At 42.4% G+C, this 25,900-nt stretch overlaps 1 protein-coding gene across 1 annotated transcript; it reads left to right on the plus strand.

Moving 5' to 3' along the window:
- The first annotated feature begins 4,327 nt into the window (after nt 1–4,327).
- apln (apelin) lies at nt 4,328–25,900 on the plus strand. Its single transcript, XM_040015920.1, has 3 exons — nt 4,328–4,850; nt 18,343–18,515; nt 22,394–25,900. The coding sequence occupies exons 1-2, from the start codon at nt 4,784–4,786 to the stop codon at nt 18,507–18,509; spliced, it is 234 nt and encodes a 77-aa protein (XP_039871854.1). The 5' UTR covers nt 4,328–4,783; the 3' UTR covers nt 18,510–18,515; nt 22,394–25,900.

The raw sequence follows: 25,900 nt of genomic DNA on the forward strand, positions 1-25,900 counted from the left end.
AGATTCAACACCCTCTCCATTTAGCATGTTTTGACTCAGTTTGATCCTCTGCTACAATGAAGGACGGGTGGATGATTGCTATATCTTCTGCGTACTGAGGAAAACAACACTGCTGAAGAATGGTGCACTCAGGAGCCAGAAGATTGGTATGCTGAAGATCATGGGAGCGTGTAAAAGTCTGGCGTACTGCCATCGAGTCCCCTTCTGTACAGCACATACCGGTACACATCAACAGCAAAGACATACAGTAAAGTTACAGGTGAGGAGTCATACTTAAGAAAGTTTCTGTGCTGAAGAGGCATTCAGCAGAAGCAGGGAAACATCTGCCCCGAGGGTGATGTCAGACAGGCTGGTATCACCTGCCACCTGGAGAAAAACCCTCAGGAGATTTTTATTGCTGATTAGCTGGGGGAGAGTGCAGACCATTCAAAAGACTTCCCTTGTTTGTTTTTATTTTTTTTTTAACCATATCTATGAGGAATCTGTGCCTGACAGGACCATGAGGGTGCAAAGCCTGTTTTGTACATGCTTTGAGTTCGATACTGCAAACCAGAGTGGCAAATCCACATATAATTTCCTCATGATTTGAAGAACCGCTCTGCGGCGTGAACAGATTTCTTTAAAAATAGACATTACGCAGGTGCAATATCACAGGATAAAAATCTGCCCTCCCAACCTGCAAATCCACAGAGATGGAAGTCAGCTGACAGGATTAATGTGATTAATAAAAGCGTCGGTGAAAAGTGCTCCCTGGGAATGAAAAGTTGCCTTTTTGTCTGCAGGCAGCTCAAGGGACTCACAACATATCCTTCTTAGATCTGTTGGCAACTTTAGTTGTAGACTGATGAGCCATATCACACTGATTATAGAGACAACTGTCTGAAAGTCACGCAACACTGCAGCATTAGATACAAGGGGATAACCTGCCTGGTCAACACACACAAAGAAGGAGCACAAGTGAAAACAATTTGGAATCTCCCGATGAAAAATGTCATCGTTTCCATTATTTATTTTGATTATTTTGGATTTAAAAGTAGAAAAAGAGGAGGAAGATGAGAATTTAATTTGTATTTATATGATTACGTTTGTGTAAATTGCTTTATTCTCATGGGTTTCTGATTGTTCTCGTAAGTGTGCTTAGACTCTGACCAACATTAGAGGAGATAAACCTCAGCTGGTGTCCAAATTTAGAGATAAACAGACATGTCTGTTTGAATTTCTTCATAAAGAGACAGCCACTTGATGTTTCACTGTGTTATCTGCATGAAAAACATGAGTTAAGCAGATGCTACGTTTCATCGTTACAGCAGTTCTTTATAGTTGTTTAATGACTGCGAGGAACTCAATTTCTGCAAGTATGAAAATACAGAAAATGCGCATTTGTGCAGAAGAATGAGGACCTGAGATTGGGGGGAAATTGCTGCCCTATCTTTCATGGGGCTTCAGTGAACCCTGAACATTTCTCAGTTAAATGTCAATGTGACAAATAAAGGCAGATAAGTTAATCCACCGAGCCTCTGATTCTTGACATTTCATGATACGGCGCGCAGGCTGCTTGAGGGAAGGATCACAAAACGAGCAAAACAGAGCTTAGACTCTTACAGCTCGCATCTCATCTTTGAAACGTCCTAATGAAGATGTCACACTTTCTTCCCTCCACGCTGATTGCTCCCAAGAAGCCAATTAGCAAACCGAACCTGATCTCACATTGACATGACTGTGACGCTTGTTATGATGGGGGTTTGATTTGTTTTCCTTTTCAGTAAAGGTGCGCCGCATCTGATAAGATGCTCAAGAAATGGAAGCGGAAGTGTTCGGTTCACTTTATTCAATCATCAAAAAAAACAACAACAATGCAAACAAACATCCGCAAAATTCATTAGCATTTCAGATATCTGGGGGCTTTATTTAGCAGCGGATGGTAAACAGGAAACACATTAATTGTGAATACAGCGAATAATGCAGCGAATCTTCTCTGAGATCAGGCGACCAATTTAGCCACAGCTGAGAGGCCACCTGTTGATAGTTCCTGCGGCACACGCTGACTTATCTTTGAAAGATACCTTCTCCATCATCCATGGAACACTTATCTTAGGAATGTCTGTCTGTTATTAAAAACTCAGGAATCAGGAAAAGTCGTCAGCAGTGACCGAATCCAGCCATCCACAGCATTCCTTCAACAAAAGCTTCCTGTAAACAGCCAAGTGTTTCCCGTGTTAAGGCACATGTGGAAGCATTGCTGCCCTCAGACTGTTGTTGCCAGCGCCGTGCTGCCAGGACTCGCTCTATATCCCTGGACGTGAGGCGGCAATCCTCCACTGGCACACAGTCCACTGATACACTCTAAGGAAACACCATCTGTTACATTTTCATTACAAGCTTTGCTTCAAGCTAAGACAATTAAAGCTAATAGAGTGCAAATGTTTGAGCCCATGCTGCCAACTTTATAATGTCTCGCATATTCTTATTACTATCCAACCTGCGTTTTAATGACAAGTAAATCCACAGTCATGAATTATGATCACTAGCATCTGGACTCTCCACATTCTGGATATCTGCTTCGGTTTCAGCCTTGATACCTGTGTTAGCTGTTAATTTGAAAGAACTCCGCAGGCGGTTATCCTACATAGATTTGAAATTATCCTCGAATGTTGTATTAAATCAAATTCTGAATTACTCCTAACTACTCCTAACTACTAAGTGGGCTGGTAATGGCGCTATAATCCCCAGCATCTCTCATTATGTACAATTGGAAAGAATTGCCCATTCTTTCTGTCAATGATCAGTGAGCACTTCTGAGAAAATGTGGTGAACAGATTCTTTAAAGGCACTTGGGCGAATTATCTTTCAGCTAAAAAAAGGACAGGCTTGGATAAGCATCTTTAGCCCCGGGGGCTCGGCCACCCCCCGAGGTGAGAGGATTGCTTCACATGAAGTGAAGGCTTCAAGTGCTGCATGTAAAAATGGAAGGTGCTCTTGTTGTTGGATCTCAAGTGGGTGGCACAGACATGCTGCCCTCTGGGACCCGGGGCCTCGGGAAGACAATAGCCAGGCTGTGCGAAGCGGGAGATGTGGAGTTAGGGTCACGGGGCCCCTTTTCTCAGGTCTACACCACCGAAGTGACTGTTTAGTGACAACACATAGAAAAGAAGTTGTGTGGAGGATTATGGTGGGTGAGGGGTTGTCTCTGTAAGTCGTGAGCAAATTAGGTCCATCTATCACGTGCAAGTGCAGTCCTTTGGGGGCTTATTGGAAACTAACACCACATAAACAATATTTTACAAAAAAACTCATGTTCAAGATTAAAAATTAGCTTCATTCACTAATAAGTATTTTATCATTTAAAGGCTGCAAATCTACTGAGCGTTTATTGGATCCTCCTTGTTTTGCGCAGTATAAAAGATTGTTATAGGGCGGAGTTCAGCATTACTGTAGCGTTTAAATATTCTGTATGTATAATATAATACACACTAAATTTATGGCCCTTCCTGAATGATTTTATTCCCAAGAGTCTATGGAGAACGTGTCGCCTTCAAGTTGCTCTATGGCTAAACGCGATAAGAAAAGTTCTAGTGCTTGCTTACAGTTCTCACAATTCACAGCAAGAAATGCAACCTTTCCTGTTTATTGTCTGATAAACAGATGAAAAAAAATAAGTTGATTTATTTTCTAGCCATGCAGGGCGTCGGCTCTCGTGCAGCTTTTGTTCGTAGAAAGAATATAATCTGTGTAACAAAATAAAACAAATGACTTCAGGGGTAGTGAAACAAATGCAAGAGATAGAATCAGGCAGAGTCTGATAAGTTTTTTCCTGCATTTACTCCAAAGTGTCACGGACGCTAACTTCAAACGGCACAGATGATTTAAGCCGTACCTTTGGCGAGACACGACTGCCAGGGCAAAGAATAGTATGAGGAAGAAAGAGCTATACAGCTGGCGGAGATACAAAAGCAGGAAAGCATGAACCTCATCTCACACCTTCCCTTCTTTCATCTACTTCCCCTTATAAGCTGGTATTTTGATTTGTGGATTCCTGGCAAGCAGCCCTTTTTGCAATTCAAAGACTTTTCAACAAGAGCATCTGTTTGGGTATTATCATAAACCTGCATGTGCCCCCCACCACACACCCTTCACCTCCCTGCTCCTCCCTCTCCTCCTTCCCTTTTCTCTCTCTCCTTCTCCTTCATCAGCCGTGTGCACTTGCATGTTTGAGGAAAAGGGGTGGAGATGGTGGGTGATGATGGGGCAAGGGGGGCTTTTCCGTGACCCACAGAGTCAATGATACATAAGCCACATGACCAACTAGTCTCCTTATCCAAGGCAAACAGGAGTGACACACACACACACAGACACGCACAGAGGCACACCGACAGGCAGACCCGCAGGCTGACTTTCAGCGCATTCACAGCTCCGCTGAACTCACGTTGCCGTTTCTTTGACAGAAGAAAAGAAGAGATTCACGTTCACACACCTCCGTGGGAGAGCTCAGATAAAGACGCGCCTTCAGTCTTGGAGTGGCGCTGTCACACACTGATACACAAATACGTATTTAGACAAATACACAGGCACAGTCAGGGAGCCACCACACGCACGCACACGCATTCCCACAAACTGACACACTCACTTCTCTCACACACACACACACAGGGGAGCAAACAGTCTCTCTCTCTCTCTTGCTCGCTCAGCTGCTCTCCCTCTCTCTCTCACTCCCTCCCATCCACACACACACACCACTACAGTATATCAGTGAGTGACTAGCGGAGAGCCAGAGGGGAGTGCAGAAATGAATGTGAAGATCCTGACGCTGGTGATTGTGCTCTTGGTGTCTCTGCTGTGTTCTGCCAGTGCTGGTGAGTACAGGAGCGGCCAGTCTTGTCGCTGGTCGTCTCCCTTTGCTTTGTATTTCTCTCTCTGTGTGCCTTGGGCTTGTGCAGGCAGCTGTAGTTGATCAGTTACCCAGCATGGTTAGCCTTGTGTGGGCTCTGAAAGGCAGGAATAAATATCAGCACCTGGTTGTATACAGTACTGCACTGCAGTGGTTATACTGTCTGCTATTGTACTGCCATGGCTTTTAAGATAAAGTTGAATGTGGGTTCTAGCTTGGATTGATCGTTTTCCTCCCTGCCTCACCTTGATGTGTGCTTGTAAGAGATGAAATGTGAAGAGCTTTTTATTGATGGGCATTCATGTGTTGAGCTGCTGCTGAGTGATACATATCCTGGATGTATGGATGTTTGTGGCTGTTATGAAATATAAGATATGCATGGCACATGTTCTGTGAGGTGGAGTGGTTCATTTATTGCTTGATGTATTCCATCTGAACCAAGTCCTATATAATTATTAGAGCACCCTACATATATATATATGCACGCGTACCTCCCGTGGTGATGATAATGAGGACTGTAATTGTTATACGCATCAATGAGGGGAACTCAGATCCCAGATGCGTGGATTGTCTCTGGAGGGGCTCGGGCTTGATGCCTTGTCACAGTAAAATTCCGTAAAGTGCTGTTGCGTCTCTGGAGCCATTGTTAAACAACATATCAGTTCTACTGTGGACCTCAAATGTCTGCAATTTGGAACAAAAACACTGACTTGGGACATTTAAACAGCGAGAGGGCATATCCACTCTGCTAGTTCATGGAAGTAAATTGATCCTGAGGGGCGCAGTTTAGACAATCTGCAGATTTGATGCAGGTAACATTATGGTGTGAAAAAACAACAGTTAGGCCTGTGTAAATGTCTAGACTATTCTTGGGTTTATCACCTACCCACCAAGTACAGCTGCTTAGAAAAACACATAGGCAGGTTGTGCTGATATTTAATACATATGTAAGATCCATATTGCTGGATATAGACCATTTATTATAACATTTAGCCTACTGGCATGCTATTTGGACTACATTATGAAGCATAAAGGCCTAAGCGTATTCACTGTAAGACTCCTTATGCTGCTAGGTCCTGAACAGACAGTGTTTTGAGATACTGTGTAGACTTTATGCTTTCAAGATGCTGTCCACTCCGTATCGATCCGTGGCCACAGCACTCACGGTTCCCATGCTTCCCAGCACATTCATTACAGCGACATGCTATTTTTGTCTGAGGCTCTCAGCACATGAGTAAAATGGGAAGCAATTATCTTGCATCATGGTCAGTGTCGTTTTTCACGCCCTGCGTGTGGCTAAGCATGTTCCACGCCTGAGAGCCCACCGTGCTACACCAGCGACAGGGAAAAGAAAGCTGCTGTGCCTCGGGCTTTCATGGCAGCTTATCCGTCTCAACGTTCAAGTCCTGCCGCCTATGCGCCTCTCTGTTCCCTGGCCGCTCCTGTAGTACCAGAGCTCCATTGACAGAGAGGAAGAGAGAGAAATGGAGCGAAGAGAGAGGAAGGGATGCAAGTGTGTTGCAGCGTTGATGGGTGTGGGGAGGGATGCTAGCTGGAGTGTGCCTGCGTAGCACAAGCCTCTGCTACAGTATGCGCTGTCGCGGGAAGGTGTCGGAAAAGGCTCTGCATGTAGGCAGTGGGTGTGAAGCCTTTCATCTTGAGACAAATGCTTTTCCAGTTCAGTGGGCTTTCGCTTTCTCAGGCATCTGTGCGTGTGTACATGTGTGTCTAAGAAAGAAGAGATACATAGAGAGTAAGACAGAGAAAGCATGTTTGTGTGTGTGTGTGTGTGTGTGTGTGTGTGTGTGTGTGTGTGTGTGTGTGTGTGTGTGTGTGTGTGTGTGTGTGCACTTGCAGGAAGCAGTGAATATAGATCTGGACCTGACTGATATAGGGTGGGGAAGTGTGAGCTTTGATGCCTTGATTGCATTTATGGGTGCAGATGCATATTAGCAAAAACTCCTCGCGCAACAGGCAATTCACCTAGACAACCTAAAGCTACTTCCAATATTCATCCGGCACACTAAAAGAGCTGCTGTGGCCTTCTCTATGTAATATTAGCATCCTTTAGCAGCGCACTTCAATTACCCATCCTTGAAAAGCACTCTGGCACAAGAGTAGGCTCCAGCTTTGGACATGTTGTATCCATAATTCATCCCGTGGCCGATCACTCTTCCTGCGTCTGAGGAACTTTAAAAACTGGGGTATAAACAGTGGTCAGTCTCGCGTCTGTCACAGCCTCTTAGAAAATATCAAAGCTTAATTTTTCCGTGCCATGGAAACACCCGGCCAATCTTCACCTGGGGTAAAAACAATAGCAGCTGGTTCAGACAAGCATATGCACATGCACACACAAACACACACACAGGTACAATTGTGCAGCCTGGGATGAACAGGTGAGGCTGTGGTGAGTGTGAGCGGGGCACGAGGACCAGATTAGAGCCATTATCTGGTAGAGAAATCGTCTGCTTAGGAAGGGGGCGATTTTATGAGAGCTGTCAGCAGTGCTATTATTCCATATTAAACTTTGATGTATTGTTGGGGCTGGCTGCTCAGCGCTACCAGCATGCATCTACATACTGTACTCTTTCCAGCCTCGCTCAGATGCTCAGCCAAGTGTTACGGGTCAAAAGACATGCAGCCACTCATTAAGTCACATAGAGGCATAAAAACTGGCTAGTTAGGTGTGATTATTTTGTTAAACAACATCTATAGATGTAAACCTACCGTGACCAGGAAGCTTTAAATCATAATCCCCCAGTTTTCTAAAGTAATGAAGGTGTTTGTGCCCGTGGATGTTATTACGGTGGAGAAAAGAAAAGCAGCTAAACTTTTCCAGATGTCCAGGGATAATATAATAATAGCGGGCAAACAGTTGTGTCAAAAGGGGAGCAGTGGAAAGGTTATAACAGGATTACAGAGAATCACAAAGCCTTTTTAAGGCACAGAAGCTTGTGAGGACCAGTTGGGTTTATATCGCATCCACAGGGTCAGATAAAATCTGTTTCATGAAGAACCTGGATTTCCTCTTGATGCAGCCTAAGAATGAAATAGATCCAACAACCTGCAGCATCACTGTAGTTTCTCTTCTGCAAAGACAAACGCAGACAATGACTAATCTAAGCGGAGTTTGGAGTCTCAGTAAAGTGTTTTCCTCTTGTTGACTTCTCTGTTGGCTTATATGCACTCTGGGTGACTTTGGGACATAGGATGAAAATAAATTTGTCAGCTGTCAGCTATTTTTCCATCCTACTTATACTGTATGGATGTGCTGATATATTGCACTGTATATCACGTTCTTTAGACTGTAATTATGGACAGCCAAGAGGGGTATTGCATCAGGAATTTCTGACAGAGACAATATTTCTTACTTGGTGAAAAAAACCCATCTATCCAATATAAACAGTAATACCATCAATTAAGTGTAAAAACAGTTTGCAGGTATCTGGATTTGCTTGTTAACAGCTACAAACCCATAGTTTATTATACATGAGGTTCTCACGTCTTCTGTGTTGACAATAAGCATAAATAAGGCGTTAAACCACTGTGGTCTGTATTTAACAGCACATAGACAGCACTGCTTTACTGCATAGATTAAAATACGCTGTTATTTTAATCTGTTTGTTAATTAAACAATACTATTTTCATTCAATATCACCCAAACATGCTTGGGTTTATGATGTGAGCTTCAGTGTTCCTTGAAGTTTCTGTGAGAAGCACATAAAAAAAACAAACTTTCTGAGATCTGTGTAATATCACCCAACATGAGCTTTGATAATGGCATTCTGGCACTCACAAATAATTGCTCTGGAGTGGAAGTTGAGGAAGAGATTTAGTGAAAAATCATAACTCATTTGGTAGGGATATAAGGCTAACCTTTGGGTGAACACTCCCCAGAGAGGTCAGCTGTTGAAGACTTTGGCATATGTGACTGCTGTGCTGCTGTAATGTGATTCAGAACCCACTGAATGAATAAATCTACTCACTTAGATCTTCCCTTGAGAGTTAATCCAGTGAAGGGGGTAGAAAAGCAAAGGGAGGAGTTAAGGAACGTCCAAGAGACAGAAAAGAGAAGGATTGGCAGGAAGAGGCGTTATCTGGATTGTGAAGAGACAGCTACAGCTACACCTAAAATTTCAAAGTGGATGTTTCAGCCTGCAGTAATGGATAATAATTGCATTTCTCTTCTGTAAATAAGTCTTCTGTTAAGCTACATTTTCTTTCCTTTTCTTATTGGAGACCAGATCTCCTTTGAGTTTTGAGAGCACAGCCCTTTAGCTTCGGATAAGCGTTAGTTTAAGGGGCTCCTGTGTTAACCAGAGCTCATGTGATCACCAGACCCTATCATCAGGCTCGGGGCACTCCTTACAACTTAATTAGAGCCAGATATTTTCAAAATCTGCCCCTTTTTCCTTCAGTGTCCAATATTAAATTGACTTATGGCTCTCTTTTTGAACATTAAGTGCTACATTTATAGTGGTTGTAGCTGCAGATCAGATTCCTGATCGCGATCTGAGTGGACATTTTTATTAACAGCCAGCCAGACCGCAGAATAAATACTGTGGTCGTTGGGAAAGCAGGTGCCTTAATTACTTTCATACTCGATTTGTAAAAAGCCAGAAAAGGAAAATATGACTTTTGTGTATTACTTTAAAGACATCATTTGTGGAAGAAGTACATATTTAAGGACCAAACAGTTATGCAGAAACAGAATTTAATGAATACTGCTTAGAGTATTGTCGCCTCTAACATCAAATCTCTATGGATGGCATTTTGGATAGTGAGATTTCATATATGGCTAAAAGTGTTGCACAGCTGGCTGATGTTAGGCAGTTCTACCTCAGATGAGGGATTTCAGTGCTGTGAAGATGGCAGTGTGGATTGGGACTATGGAAGTGTAGCCGCACTTCTTAGATTTTGGGTTCATTTAGTGACTCCCCCACTGGGATCTGCTTAAACTCAAAGCCTCAGGCAACACGATGTGCATGTCTCACTTATACTCGGGGAGTTATAGGATGTTGTGGTATACCTCATGTGGTTTCAGACTGTCATGTACCTTATGTTCTCGACTTAAATTAAGTGCTTGGAAATGGGAAATGTACAACCTCCACACAACTGGGTACCTTCAGTGACTGAGAACTCACTCATTTATGAAATCATGCATTATTCATCACAATTGCGCAGTCTTTGATCACAAATGTTATTTTCCCTGGGAGACTATTTCACACCTCCACATACATTTAAACGCTGGTCAATGAAACGATCCGCCGCTGACTGAATACCATGGATAAGGGGCTGGCCCCTCACTGAGTGCCTCTGCCTCATTCATTGAGGAAGACAGCCCACCCTGCAGTACTCAGAGCCCCTGAACATGAACAGATGTTTTTGACAAAAAAAAAGGAAAGAAATACAATATATGGAATTCATAAACATGCATCCACATCAGGCAAACAGTTTATCCTAAGAGCGGACGGAAACCTCGCTGACGCAGAAGGCCAATAAACACAGAAGTTCAGCTCACCTGCAGCACTGTGCAGCTAAATCAGTCAGTAAAGTCTTTGCAATTTTATTTCTTTGCTAAATCTGTGTGATGAAATTGCTTATTAAATTTCATTGCACTGCCTTTAACCAAATGTCATTTCTCTGCACGCCACATGCACAGTATATCATTTTTATAGGGGAGACACTTTGGATTATAGATATACAGAAGTGGAAAACATTAAAGCAGAAATGCAAGATTTACTCCTACAGAATATTTCTATATATAGGAATACCTTATTGTGAACTACTCTTTAGCATTAAGCTTCAGGTTTCTACACTATTCCTTGTAGTTTGGTTGACAGGTAACACTGTCTGATGCAATGTAGGTGCTATTTTCCTTTAATAGCTCTGAATATGCAATGGGGAAAGGCAGTGGTCTCCTTTGGCTTTAAAAGCTGCAGTGAACCCTTTGCAGCGATGTTTCCCTCCCTCTTTCTGTTTCTCTCTTTTTCCCACATCTCAAATGGGAACGCAGGTTCACAGCATGGGGGGTGATGACACAGGAGAGGGAGGGGCTGTGTTTCACATCTGATTAGTGTGCCCATGGAAACGGATGGTTGGAGGATCCCTTTGCCCTTGACGTGCAATCTCTAGAGATTAGGGCAACGGTTGGTATCCTTACCTATGTACTGTAGCTGCCATGCGCAGAGATTTACCCCCGCTGATGTTAGCGGAAACAGCAGCAGCAGCAGCAGCAAGCATCTCTCCTGTTCCTGCCCTCAGCTGATTGGGCACACCTAGTGGAAAGTTGTAAAAGGAAATCTCCCCTTGTGTTTACTTTATGTTTTCTTTTCGGACTACTTAGTTCATGCAGCAGCTTCCAACCTGCAGTAACCTTGTAGCCACAAATTCACCTCTTCAGCTGTAGTGGGGGCTGTGAATAAACCAACATGCAGTCAAGTGGTGGGGAGAGGCAGTGGCTTCATTAGCTGGCTCAATGCTGCTGCTGCTGCTCCTGGCCCTTTGAACTCATAGTGCTCTGATCATAGCAGACCACCAGCCTCACACCTCATCATTTCATACGCTCTCTAATTCAGGAGTATATACAGCATCACACTTCACAGGCAGCTGACATACTCAAAGGCACACAAAAAAGCCAGAAACCAGAGAGCTGTACGGTTTGTTTTTAATCACTGCTGAACCTTTAGTTCAGAGTTTTGGGGGTAACTTTCAGAGTAAGCTGGACACAGGGTTAGGTTTGAAAGCTGCAGTAATAGGAGCAACTTTTCATGCACTTTTGTTTCCTCGGTGGAGTTTGTGTAGACAAAGCCAGCCTTTAGCTCAACCACAAGCCTAGTATTATCGCAGTACAACAATGCTGCATATCAAACAGTCCCCGACAGAAATAAAAGAAAGTGCTCACGACCAAAACAAACCCCCCCTCCTCTCCTCCGAGAGGAACACTCCAAGTGCAGTGGCCCACAGAGGAGGTTAAAAACACCACAGACTCAGCCAGAGGGCTGATCTGGCATTCAGACTCAGTGCAGTGAAATTTGTAAATTGAGAACCTGGTCGGTTGACAATGTCATTCTTTTTGCTCCAAACTGAGCGCCTTTCATGGTGGCTGCCATGGTAACGTGGTCTGAAAGTCGGGAAGCAATTGGTACCAGTTTCTGCCAAAGCCCAGACTTACTGGTAGGAATGCAATATGCAGCATTTCCGACACTAAATGCTGGATTGTACAGGATAAACGACAAGGGACGTCCTCCTTACTTAGGCACCATTCCATATGTGCAGGATGAATGTGTGGGGAGGCTGTCAGGCAGTGAGCAAATCCGCTGTGTGATGCTATAGCAGAGCTGAGGCTTATTCTAGGTTAAAGAAAATGTTTGGCTTGTATCTGGCACAATTAGCACATTTCATCCTTAGCTTAATAACCCTGATCCCCTAATGTGCTTATGTAGTGGGAGCATCTCTGCCGATGACATGTCTGTGTCTGGCAGTGTGGGTTAGTATGTCTGTGGCAAAGGCGTGTCATAGAGGGATTCATTAGCTTAAGCGACTGCTCCTCTCCTTTTAGTGAATGAAGGAGGGAGGCACACGATGGAGACAGCAGGCCTCCAACGTCATGTAATAACCATGGCTACACACACCAGGGTATTTATTCTTCCTCTCTCCCACTAACGCAAATATTGTTTTGCTACCCGTAAGAATTACACAGTCCTATAATAAGCAACAACTATCTCCCTTACAGAAATAAATAATGATACCGTCCTCACATTATTGTGTATATAACAAACAAATACTATAATACTAGTCCCTGTTTCATTTGAGCCTAAATGAAAAAATGTTGTTAAGCAGTGAGGAATACTTTTATATTATTAATGTTTAAGTGAAGTTTATAAGACTTTTGTAATTGTGTAAAAGAGGACAAGAGCTTTAGTTCTGCGTCTCTCATTTAATCCAATAATGATGCAAACAGGCTTTTAACCCCGAGAGACACAAGAAATAAGACTAAGAGTCTCCAGCTGTGCTAGCTGCTCATTGAGGCTGTACTTTGAGCAAAATACTACTTGTAGCATCTAAACGATAACACTAACATTCAGGGATAATCAGCATATAATGTTTATCTTACTTTAACTAGTCATTATTGTAACATTTAACAGGATTAAAGTCTGTGTGGGTTCTCAGTCGTCCAGGTCATAGTAATCTAAGGAGGTTGGAAAGAAAAGCAAACACATTCTCTAAGGTAACAGGATTTAAGCACTTTACATGAAGTACAACTGAGAATGATGGGAATGTAAATAATTTTGTGAAGGGGCTTACATGGAAAGTTAATTTCTATATTTCTATACACTTTGAGCATCCTTTGGGGAAAAATCTCAGGCTTCAGACTGACAGGTTTTTTTTCTGCTTCTGGCTCTGTATGATCTCAAGAAAAATAATATTCTTAATATGAGTATGTCAAGTGCACAGCTCTGCCCCACCCACCTGCTGTTTAAACCTTATGTTTGCAGGGGGCCACCCAATCAGACGAAAGTTGCTATAAAGAGGAACTGGTGTCGAGGAGCTTGTTTCAGACTGCAGGGTTGAAATCGGTGATTAGTATGATAAAAAATAAGGATTATTTTGAACTGTGAATCATGCAAAGCTGCTCTAGGAGAGTCCAAGAATAAAAATATAGAACTGAACATGACATAATATGTTCACTTTGAGGACTCATCCTCATATGGGATCAAGCATTTCAACTTACAAATAATAAAAGTCTTGTGCAACAATTGAGACCGGTACTTCTTGGTCATGTTGTGGTATTTCAGTGATTGAATGCAAAAAAGCACTTTTGGGACAGCAGAAAGGATTAATCCTCGGGACGCCATGAATTTCTGTAAAATTGTTAATTATAAAAGTTGCTGACATTACTTGATAATCCTGGACATTAATGAGGTTTTTGATGCCCAGAGAAAAATGCCTCTTCACATTCCCCATTCCCATTCTGCCAGCTATTTGTTTACAGCTTGATATACATCGGTACAGACTGCAGCGCACGAGGCACAGATGTGTCAGATGAGTGATGTAGGGACAGCGATAAAACAAAACACAGGAGAGATTAGATTTGAAAAGCCCAGCCAACCGTGAAAATGCATCTCTGAGATTGCACACAATTGATTCATAATCAGTGCGACTGTGAGTGATGAGGCACAACGAGTAAACAAACAAATAAGATTCAAGAGGACAGCAAATCAATTTGAGGTGACAAAGAAAATTAAACACAGCTACGATTACATTTTAGTGGCCATTCTTCACTGTGCCTGTTTACATTTGATGCAACAGTTTCTAATGAACACAGCCCCCCCTGTATACTTGTTGCTGTAGACTCATGGGCTGGTTTAATCTCTTATGTCCTAGTGGCAGAAAAACCATTACGCTGTAGCTGCATTTACAAGAGCAGACATTTGTTATGTGGTCGTTTTGGCAGTCAATACACACAAATCAGCTTTACAACTATTAATAAGCAGCTCTGGCCCATTTGCTGTGCTGTGTTCCTGCACTGACACAGCACTGTGATATATAGGTTGCTCTTGCCAGCTATGAGGGCAGCTGATGAACTTGGCATTAAACCAGAGGACAGCTATTTCTCTTCTCTCTTCTGACTAGATGGACAAGTCCTGGAAGATGTATGTCTCTCCAGGCTCCGTTGATGGACTGCTGCAGAATCAACAGGGATAAGCTGCCAGTATTCGACTTTTCGCCTGGCTGTAATAAGACAGAGCACCAGCCATCACAAAAAAAACACAACATAACAGATATCACCTTAGGAGGTGGTGAAATTAGGGCTTGGAAATAGGGAGCAGCCCAGCTGCTATTCATCATTAGTCTTTTTCTCCTCCTCTACCCACCCTCACTCGTGCTCACTCGTGGCCTTCTTAAGCAACAGCACCGACAATAAACAGTCATTCCTGAAAATCCTTCTTTATTGAACTTTAATTCGGAAATTACAAAGTGTGGAGATTTGAGGGCAAAACTGGGGCTCCAAGGTCATCCGAAGTAGAGATAAGAGGCTTCTTATTGTGAGACATATACTATCCTGCCGTTTTACTGTTGTGCCAGCTGGACATAAACACGTGAATGTCTCATGGGAAAAGATCAAATGTGATACCACAGAAGCTGGATCCAATTTCACAGCAGTAAGATAGCTGAGATATCTTTGTTTATGGAGATGAAATATGTGTTATCCAATGATAAACTTGCCATGGAAACAATCAAAGGATCTTCTGCAGAAGCAACAGATGCTGCAATAATCATTCTGCAGGTATTCCAGTGATCCTAGGCTAGCTGTTGATGTATGTTCTTTCTGTCACATTTCCATGCGTTCCCTACAAGCTGCAAGAGTTAATCTATACTGCCAGTGTTATCACTGAGGCCCAGATTATTTTTAGCAGCTTTCATTGCACTTCTCCATCCCATAGGCACATTGTATGAGTTGAGATTTGTCAGGAGAATCACAAGATGTTCTCCTTTCAAAACCCCAGTGCCGAGCAGTGGCTGACAGCTTGCCATGGTAGGAGACATCTAAATTGTCTCATTATGGACCTGGGTTATGACAGGCTGAGCCACCCGGAGAGGATGATGAGTTGTGTGAGCTGAGGTACAATTACTTTACCATCTTGCACTGCAGTGTGTGTAGGTCTGCACAGTGACTGACTCCATGTGTGCTTTGCAGCACTTGTTAAAGTAGTCCATCACTCAAAGATCAGCTGCAGTTGGGCTTTGAGCAGAACTGCAGGCACCACTGTGAGACATAAAAAGTCAGTATGTTTTAAGTGGACTGCCTGCTGCCCTCTCTAAAGCTGGAGATTGGAGGATTGCAACCCCCAATTTAATGTTTCTTCGTAACTCAGAAAATCATGTTCACTTCATAGAGCTATCGGGCAGGAGGACAGAAAATAGGCAGGGTTTTAAATGTTTAAATCCTGACAAAAACCATGCACCATTTACCCATTCCCAAAACCGTTGTCATGTCTTCCACCTCCAAATATGACCACCCAGCCACGTTTCAACTAACTCTGTCTCTAAAAAACTGTACGAACAAGTTCATTTCAAGCATGCTGAAGACTCCCTCCATTGTGTTTCTGTGTGTTCTGTGTCCAAATGCCGAAGGTGTTTCAGAGGTGAATGAGGAGAAACAGGACCTCCCTATAAAACTTCTGTTAGCCTCAAAATCTTCTCAAACACAGAGAGTATTAACATTCAATCCCCTGGATTTGAGAGAAATGAACCGAATGCCTTCAGAATGAGTAAACGTTCCTCATTCACTGTGTGTCTGGAACAATAACAAAAGGATAATGCGCAGATTAGTGCTCCAAGGGGCAAAGATGTGCTTTAGATGCGGAAATATGCAACCAAGACTTTCCCTGCTGCCAATGAATTAGCCCACTGTTAGCGCACAAATATACTGTGTAATATGCTTGCCGGAGAAGATTAGCATGGAAATGCAACTTGAGATGTCTGGTGTTTCAGGGATATACATTAAAAACATTCAACAAGCTGTCTGGCTTAGTCACGCCATACACCATTATTTAAACCTGAAAGCTAGAAACCCTTCTCTATTTCCTCCTTTTCAGTGGAAGCTGGTCTTTTAAAATGTCTTCATAAAGCCACAGCTGAAGGTCATTAATTAATAAAGGCTGCAGAAAGACTGTTTTGAATGCTGCTCTTGAAGAAAGTTGCCCTCTATTCAACCACACTGATCTTAGCTATTAATGAAACTTGAGGGTTTTAAATGCAGTTCTGGAGGCAGTCTTTAAAGTTTCAGACAGACAAAATCCTCGGGGTCACAGCTGTGCCGTCTTCATTTAATATCATGACTGTGCCGCAACCAAACCGATGGAAACAGTCTTAAGCAAGCAGGGAACTTAGCATCATCATGGCTTTTCTAAGCTCCTCAAGTGCTGTCCTCAGTGTATTTTCTGCTTTTACAAGCCTATGCAGTCAACTGGCTGACTTATCTTAAGCTGCGTCCTCACCCCAGCTCTTGTAAAGGCAGGGAAGGTCATTCTCTGGGGAATTCTAAAAATGGTGCCAGTCTCTCTGAGGAGGGGAGACGGGAATGTCATGACCTCATGTGAATAATGTCAATCAGCTTGTTTGATGAGAGACACCCAAAGAAAGGAGGAAGGTTGGCAGTTTGGATCTGAAGAAATCTTTTTCTTATGGGTAGATAAGGTTGCTGAACAAAGTATTTTACTAAAGCAAGAAAGGTTCACTCTAAAACCCCCAATCTGTCTTTGGGGCTTTAGTTTGAGATTACACCGTGGTATGGAGTTTATAAGGGATGGTTATTTTTGAGGCAGAGGAGGGATTTAATGAAAGAAACTATTGTGTTTGGTTAGAAGGACCTAGAGTTTTTCAAGTATGACCTATACTACAGACTACAACTCACAATATCTTCCTCTTCTACTTCAATCTGAAACAAAATGTAAGTCAGCCTTTTCTGAGTCCTTCAATCTTTACACGTCAGAAATCTCTAGAGTGCCCATGCAATCAGTGTGCAGCTCCATTTCAGTAACTTAATATTATATGAAATTAATGGTTGGTTGCACACATCCATTTGTTAGTTAAAATGAAAAATGCATCACTGTGTATGTAATACCTGTATTATTTGCTGGTATGACATTTAATCACTTTGACATGTCCAAAGCCCTTTGCTGCCTTTACTCAAATTTTACTGGATGAACAAACTGGGTGTGGTGTGAAAGATCACCCATGATAAATATTATGTTACACACAAAGATATGCAGCAAAATATTTTAAAGAAAAGATCTCTTGATCCCCAAAAAGAGGTTGGGAGTCGGGGGGGGTCTCTGCTAGTTTGTAATAGGTTGAAAGGTCATAGAGACACTTAGGGTGGACCAAACCATTAAAAAATGGAGTTGGGGGATGAAGCGCTGGGGGGGTGGCTTAAGGGGATCAGGGCACACTTATTGAGAGATGACTGAAAACATCTGGGTTCACTCTCATACACACATTCACAGGCACTCTGTGAGACCCAACGCTGTTAAACCCATCCCCAAGAATGGATCAAACACTGCAACGAGATGCACCTCCACGAGTTTTGGTGCTTGTTTGTAATCTTGAGGGAGGGTGACAGAGACATGAGACATGAGGGTTTGAGGGGTTTTTTTGCTTCTGCCAGGGCCGTGTATCTGTTATGCTTTCCTTTGGACCACACTGAGTTGATGAACTACAACACTGGGTGGGCTTAGAGAAGGCCACACACACTCTCTCACACACTTATTTATGTCTATCTCTTCTTTCCTCATCTATTACCAATGTGATTCTTCTCTGCATCCGGTGACATATTTTCTTAGGCTGTGATGGACTTGGCAGATATCCTGAATGAAAAAACACTGTGCAAAACCATCATCAAGACAATTTTCAGGTGTTAAATTGGTCTTTTCTCTCTGTGTGTCTTCCAGGTCCCATGGCCTCCACGGTGCATGGCAGAGAGCTGCAAGATGCATCTATGGTGAGAAAAATGGTCCAGCAAAACTCTGCAAGGGGCGGTCAGACCCACAGACCAACCAGCTCGAAGAGAAGACGCCCACGGCCCCGTCTTTCCCACAAGGGGCCCATGCCGTTCTAGAGCAAGGTGAGTTTGTCTTTAACTGACCACTCACTAGGCTTTGTTGACGAAATGCTGCTACAAACCCATAGTAAAACAGTCGAATTTCAAGCAGTAAAAGTCTTCTACTCTCTATGGATATCTTGTGGAAAAAAACAATGTGCTAATCTCTGCTGTGTTTGCCCATTAGACCAATTTTCTGTCAAGTCAGAGCTCCACATTCCTCCAGAGAATATGAGCCAATACACCTCCTGATATATTAAATTCTAACTGCTGACTAGTGAGGAAACCCAACTTCACAGAGGAATTTCAAGGGGGAATGTTATTTTGAGCCCTGGAATACTTTGTTGGCAGAATCCCTTTGGATGTTTTGGATTGAATGGGAAACTTAAACTCTTACAGGAATACTGAAAACTCTGTTAATGGCAGCCAGACTGAGCTCCAACACAAGGATGTTATTGTTGGCAAGCAGATTATTAGACTTAGCCCACCAGCTTGCATGATTTCCTATTATGACTAAGGTGGTTTTTAAGTCTACCTCATTTATTTCCTCATACAGTAGAAAGATATACTTAGAAATCTTACCTTTGAGCCAATTCAGCTGGAACACATCTTTACTGTCCACCTGGTTAAGTCAGTTAAAACACATTTTCCTCAAAAATAATACTCTGTAGAGCCGGGTTTGTGGGTGGCACCATTTTTCTTGCGAGGGGATGTTTAACTTGCTGTCAAATAAAACAAGGCTTTGTATGAAAAAGCTTTCATCCAAGATCTGAGATAACATTATACTTATCACTTTTTCACATTGATCAGAACCAAAACAAACTCTGCGTTTCAATAAAAACCAGATAAAGCTTCAATGGGAAACTAAAATATACCGCGGACATTTAAATAACATGATCAAATTTACAGAACATACAGATTTAAATTTACTGATGTCAGCATGTCACAGCCTGAGACGCCGTGAGAGGCAAGACACAATATCCCTGCAGGAGGTGTCGACTATACAACGCTGACCTGCAGAGGTCCACCATAAATTGAATCTGTAGTGAGAGGAGGCTGCAGCCAGAGTGCGTCAATGGATGGTTAATCAGTTTTAAGAAAAAAAGGATCAAAGCTGCAGAAGTTTGGAAGCTCTTTTCTTTAAAGTAGCCATTTTTACAATCATAGGTGATTATTTTTCATTGTACTTTTCTAGATTTAGACTTCCTTTGAACTCATTCCAGAACTCTAAAGGTGAAAACAATGAGTAAGGACCAAGCCAGAGTAGTTTGCACTTGAAGGACAGCATGGGTCTTACAACTTCCCTCGGTCTGCCAATAAAATGTGAGAATCCTCTCTGAGTTGAGTGGTCAGAGCTTATGTTCAGTGCCAGAGTTTTAGCCAGATAATGAGGGGAGCTTCGGGAAGTTGTGAAGCTCTGTAAAAGTGAACGGCTCAGTGAGTCACAATGCCGTCTCCGCAAACACCACTTAAACCACAACAAGCTGAAGATTTCCTTTTTTTGTTCACTTCCCTCTCTGGCTCCCCTCATTCTCGCAGAGTTCATAGTTCGCCTCATTCATAGATTGCTCCCCACATACCATGCCAATCCACCCCCACAGTGGGAATCGGGCTCTCCATTAGCAGCATTTTAGTGATAGCACTACCAACCTTCACTGAGTAAATGATCCAAAGAAAATCAGAGCTCAAAGTCTGAAGTTCTTCAGTCCCAGTTTGTTCACAGCCTGACTGAAGGAATTAAGTCTTCACAAGACCTGATGTCTGACATCAGTCCGTCCAACAAGCAGCTTGAAAGGCTTTGCTCTTCCTCGTGTGTCCTGCTTTCTTCTTCAGTTTGTGCTGATGATGGGAAAACCACCTCTAGCAGCAGCTGGAGTTGCAGTTTGTTCGATCAAAGCTTGAGTTCAATGGATATATCCAGCTGAGGACAGGACTCTTACACATGCAGACTGTCTATGGATTTGTCGTTACTGGCCTAAACTTCATTACCAGACTATTTATATCAAAGATTAAGAACAGTTATTGCCCTGGCATCATCCATCCTCCAGCTCTGAGCTATTTAGCAACATCACCCCATTTCAGTGTCAACAACAGCTCGTCTTTTATTATCTATGACACCAGAGGCAAAGCTGGATTTTCTCATCATTACACATTCCAGATGTGAACCACTCTGAGAAGAAAGAGAGCGACCTGGGTCATCTTCTTTGAGTAGGCTCAGATCAAACCATGCTATTACAACTCTTGGATCTAAGCCATGCCAGTGACAGTCTAAAAGACGACGGGATATTTTAGATTTAAAGCCAGAGGCAATTTGTGAAAACCCCTAGTGGCCTTGAGTGTGAGAAAGCTCAGTGAATGAATCTTTTAAAAGAGTTTCCCATCAAAACAATGTAAATCAGGTCTGCATCTTCTCCCATACACTCACTATGTGGTAGAGTATGACTTCAAAAGGGCTGCTGTACTGAGATCAAACCATACACCAAACGGGGCAACAACAACAAACAACAGTACAGCTCAGTGGTGATTAGATATACCATACATCAGGTCTCAAGGCATTGCATGACCTCAGAAAAATGCTATCACAAAACAAAAACAGGTTCTTATCAGTGAATGAACCTCGTTGTCCGAGCCTTCTGAAATTATCACAGACCAGGAAAAGATAAAAGATGCGGGAAGATCAAAGATTTCGTCATTGTCAAGAAGTGATCCAATGCCCCGAGCGCAGTATAACGTTGGGATTGTGTTTCACAGCAAGACACACAATTGTTTTTCTTACTCCCTGCTGCATCTTCCAGTCGAAGGCAGTGAAATCTGGTTGAAACATGTCTGGGACAGACTTATATTCTAGTTTATCAAGCGCAAGATAACACAAGGTATGACACATCGAAAATTTTAGAAACTACAATGTCTTCACGTGAGTTGAGAAGTAGTAAGAAATCGAGTGTGATGACCTTTAACACTGCCAAAAACACACTTTTTAAACTCGGGAATATATCAATATATAAAAATATATACAGAAAGACTAAGATACAATTTTTATCATGAAGATACCTCTGTTTATCTGGCACAAAGAGCTAAATTATCAACAACAAAGACTAACAAAATATTGGTACTAGCAACAGAAAACGATTAGGTTTGATGAATAGATGGATGGATTTAATGCCAAAATTACTGAGCCTATATTTTGCTAATAATAATACATTAGCAATACTGCATTTACAAAATAGTAAAACTGAAAATTAAAAATGATTTTAACAGTTAGCGCACACTGTTAACAGCATTGTTCATAGCATCGTTATCATAGAACATAAATACAAAATATTACAAATTTAAACCAGATGTCAAAGCATAGTTTAGTTAAATAAATCTATTAGACATATATGTTTTTATATGAGGAAATAGTCATTTAAATGACATTGTATATTTGTAAACCAGACTATAATAATATAAAAAATATTCAATTTTAGTCAATTATCAGTTTGGTCAAATCTCCCAACACAACATGTTGAGTCTTTGGTGCGTGTTTACTGGGACTGGAATGTAAACGTGGCGGAGAGACAACTGCCTCCACGAAGTGGTGTGATATCTTACCCCTGACAAACACCCTTAAAATGATCCTAATCAAAAGGCCTCAGAGTAAACTAACACTGAACTGAAAACGTCAAATAAGTGGAAAATGAAAGTAACCCTGGGTCGCAGTGAATTATCCCTTCAAAATAAAACAAAAACTAAAAAAGAAATTGGTTAATCGCTCCATATTTTTTGTGCATTCATCTTCACTGGCTGCATAAACTGAGGCAAAATGTCACACTAGTCTTAAGTTAATGTCTGCATGACTGAATGATTTTCAGGAAAAACAGGCTCATGAACTTTCTTTTCTGTGTCGTCTTCCTGTTTTGCAGGCACTGCTTTGAGCGCCCTCCCCCAGGTTCTGATTTCTATGCTCTTCCTTTGCCTTGGGGGGCCTTGCAATGAAGGGCCTACGCTTGCCCAGCCTGAAGAGTGATGTCCATAGCACCTGCTGGTTCTTCAAGCAACTCTGTCCACAAAAAAAATCAGGACAAGCCGCTCACCCTCAGCTCTAGGAGGAACTGGGGGCAGGGAAGGGGGGGTGGGGGGTATTGAGCCCGAGCTATCAGACTCTATTTCTCTGTCTCTCTTTCTCTCTCTCTCTCTCCCTGACTACTTATCTATCTCTGTCTTCTCCCAAGTGTTTTTTTTTTCTTTTCAATTTTCTTATTATTTGCTTAATAGAGCCCAATCATAGCAATCTCCCTGAGTGTCTCACACACTTTGCATGACATGTGGTGGAGAGGGAGCCTGGTCAAAACAATCTGAATCCTAAAGCATCTGTCCCTTCTCCACGATGCGGTATTCCCACGTCTCGGATCCAAGGTTCCTGCAGCCGCTGATTTCATCGCTGTGTAGCTATTTAACGGCTTTACCGTCGGGTGAGGGCGCTGATCATGCAGACGGGGCAGTGTCAGTTTTAATAGTTGGCAAATATTAAGTTCGCTTGTGATACTCTGGATGTCTGATGCGAAAAAGGAATAAAAAGGTTTTGTTTGAAACGGACGAGCAAAAGCGTCACAACTTAATAACATCACTATCATCACTTAATTATCATTATTAATGGTGCTTTGTACCTCCTTATGACAGTACGTCCACATGCAAAGCTAAGACGGACTAAAAAGAGAGCACATACTATCAAAACAATCTAGTAAAGTGACAGAATAAGTCCTTCATTTAGGAGATTCTTTAATCCAAAGCTATTCTGGTGTTTCTGAACTCATTAACACCTTGGGAGGCGGGGTTTACGGGCGTGCTCTGTAACATGTCCCACCTTGGATGAGTCCTTTGACCCCAAATCCCAATCCCGTCCCCAATCCCCAGCCTTCTCACCACACCGCTGCCCCCGTGCAGCTGCTCTACACGACTGTTAACTGGCAGTGGCGGTCTGCTCCACCGACAGGCCGCCTTGCCTTTTAATGAAGTGCCAAATAATAACCTTCTCCACAATGCTGCCAGGAGCGAAGCAATGAAAGGTTAGGGCGAAAACGAGAAACACATTACCTCTTGTTTGAAGTCTTGATACACTGACACATTATGCATTTTAAATTTCTGCAAAGAGAAATCCAACACAAGGAGGACAAGTTCAATTAGACCAAAAAGAGCTCAGTTAATATGCCGCCGTGATCAGCCTACCACTAGTGCTCTGGCTGTTTTAACATTCAGCATATGGCTGGTTTGACCCTTTGACCGATATCTTTCACTGACAAAAATGCTATGCCTTTCCATCATACTGGAATATATTACTGTTTATGTTTATTTCTGTGTTATAGTTTGATTTCTTTTTTTCTCAGGGTGCTGTGATAGAGGCTTGTACTAGAGCAGTCTATTTTGTGCATTTATTTAACAAGACACAAACATACAATACATTTAAAACGTATATGAGCATATTTTCGTATATTGTATCTTTACTCTCCCTCGTATGTATACATCAATATAGCCATGATTTATTCCGATTCAGTCACGATCCTTTCCCTACATTATGTTGGGTACAGTTGCCTTCCTGGTCTGCCTTTCCACAGCACAGGTGGTCACGGCTTTGATCATTACACTCATTAAATCCTAGAGTTAATCTTTCTCAGATGGATCTCCCCAAGGTTGGCCAGGGCCACTTAGTCTGAGCTCATTGTTAAATTGGCTTAGACAGAAACTGCACCCTTCCCCCTTTGCAATTTCTGAACCCCCTGCTGATTCAGTGTGTAACCATGTAACATATTAGGACTGTGACCTGTAGAAAAAGACACCTTACAATCCTTTGTTGTTGTGTATTAGCTGTGCAGAGCAACTTGCTAATTGCTTTTGTTTTCTTTAATCCGCTCCAGTTCAATCAGCAAACTCGTTTCTTTCAAATCAGTTTTGACCACATAAGCAACTGGCAACTGATTAACCTAGATTTCCAACACTTTTTCCCTCTCGCCATGTCTCATGCAAATATTATAATAAAATGCAGAGACTTCTCAGTCCCAGCGTGAGATGCTTTTATTAAGAGAGCATCTAACATCACAGTGGTAATCCACCCAGCCAAGCTCACCTTGATTAAAAATGTATTAAATCCTAGGGCACTGTGAAGTGTAATAATTTCAGTTCCACCATTATTTTTTCATACCCTCTCAGACAGAGATGTAGATTTCATTAATGCTCCTCGGGAGTGAGACAGCTTTGCTCAGGATGTCTCATGTATTATTGGGGATGATAGTAAGGAGATATGAGCTGAGGATGAAAGTTCAAAGCCACAGGAGTTGGGATGCTGGAAGTAGACTGGGTCATGACACGGGGTTCAAATCAATGTTTCCCCATCTCAGAAGTTATTGTTACAGAGCCGAGCAACGTCTGTATCCGCACTGTTTTTCATGAATGTATCCTCACCATTCGCACCAGCCACGCTGCCCTTTCAGAGACCAGAGCAAACCGATGTTTATGTACAGAACCCTTTTTAAATCTCGGCCTGGTTATCAGTTGAATCCAAAAAAGACAAAAATCAAAAGCCAAATATCCCACTGATCCAAAGCCTCCGATGTCAATGAGTCCCAACAAATAGACGTGGCTTTGCTCCAAGACTTCTCTGCATGGGTTTGCAAGGCTGCACTTTTGCAATTCCATTATGCTGCTGGAAAAATACACCCTGAAAACAAGACTCTCTTGGTATGGAATGGTTTTCCAGTGTATTGTGACATTTTTTTTTAATTTTTTTTGTCTGATTCTTGTCTAGCTGGTTGTCCAAAGCTTACTTTTTTGAATACAGTGTGAGAAGCTGTATCTTTTGTGGATGTAACAAAATAGAAAAGTAGTCTGCAGCACAATATGTCGTGGACACGTGAAAGCTTTCAGGCATTCTTTTCTTGTAGATCATAGCCCACAGCCCTCCCCTGCACATCGGGTTAATGGGCCTTGTGGTGTGGAAGGACAAGCACGTCTAGGCTCAAACTGAAATGGTAAACCAATACATTATGCTCGGGGAGCAAAACCATTTTCCTTAATGGTCTTTTCCAGCAAGGCTTACACAAGAGAAACGATTCCTATCCTCTCAATGTTTCCTCTCCAGTTCCTCTTCTCTGTGACCATCACAAGGCCTGAGTAATGTTCCTATGCACTTGTTAGCATGTTTTCCTGGTAGAAAAATGTTTGTTCTGAGAACTTGCCCCCTCTGTGTTTAGTTATTTTCGTCCAAATGCATTTGGCTGGGAGTGTGTAAGGAGTGGGGATGAGCAGAGAGATAGATGTGTGTTACTGGTGGAAATGAGAATAAGCTAGAAACAGGTTTTAAAATATGAGCTTAGCCATTGATCTCCAATAGCTATCGACACCCGCCCCGACACACACACTCACGCACAAAAAGATTG

This window comes from Simochromis diagramma, unplaced genomic scaffold (genome assembly GCF_900408965.1).
Source record: "Simochromis diagramma unplaced genomic scaffold, fSimDia1.1 OVJJ01000685.1, whole genome shotgun sequence".
In the NCBI taxonomy this organism is placed as follows: domain Eukaryota; kingdom Metazoa; phylum Chordata; class Actinopteri; order Cichliformes; family Cichlidae; genus Simochromis; species Simochromis diagramma.

What these genes read in the sequence shown, in the direction of transcription:
- apln (XM_040015920.1), top strand. Translation starts at nt 4,784, where the DNA reads ATGAATGTGAAGATCCTGACGCTGGTGATTGTGCTCTTGGTGTCTCTG. An exon ending in GCTGTGTTCTGCCAGTGCTG is followed by an intron (nt 4,851 to 18,342) that starts GTGAGTACAGGA and finishes TGTGTCTTCCAG; the next exon opens with GTCCCATGGCCTCCACGGTG.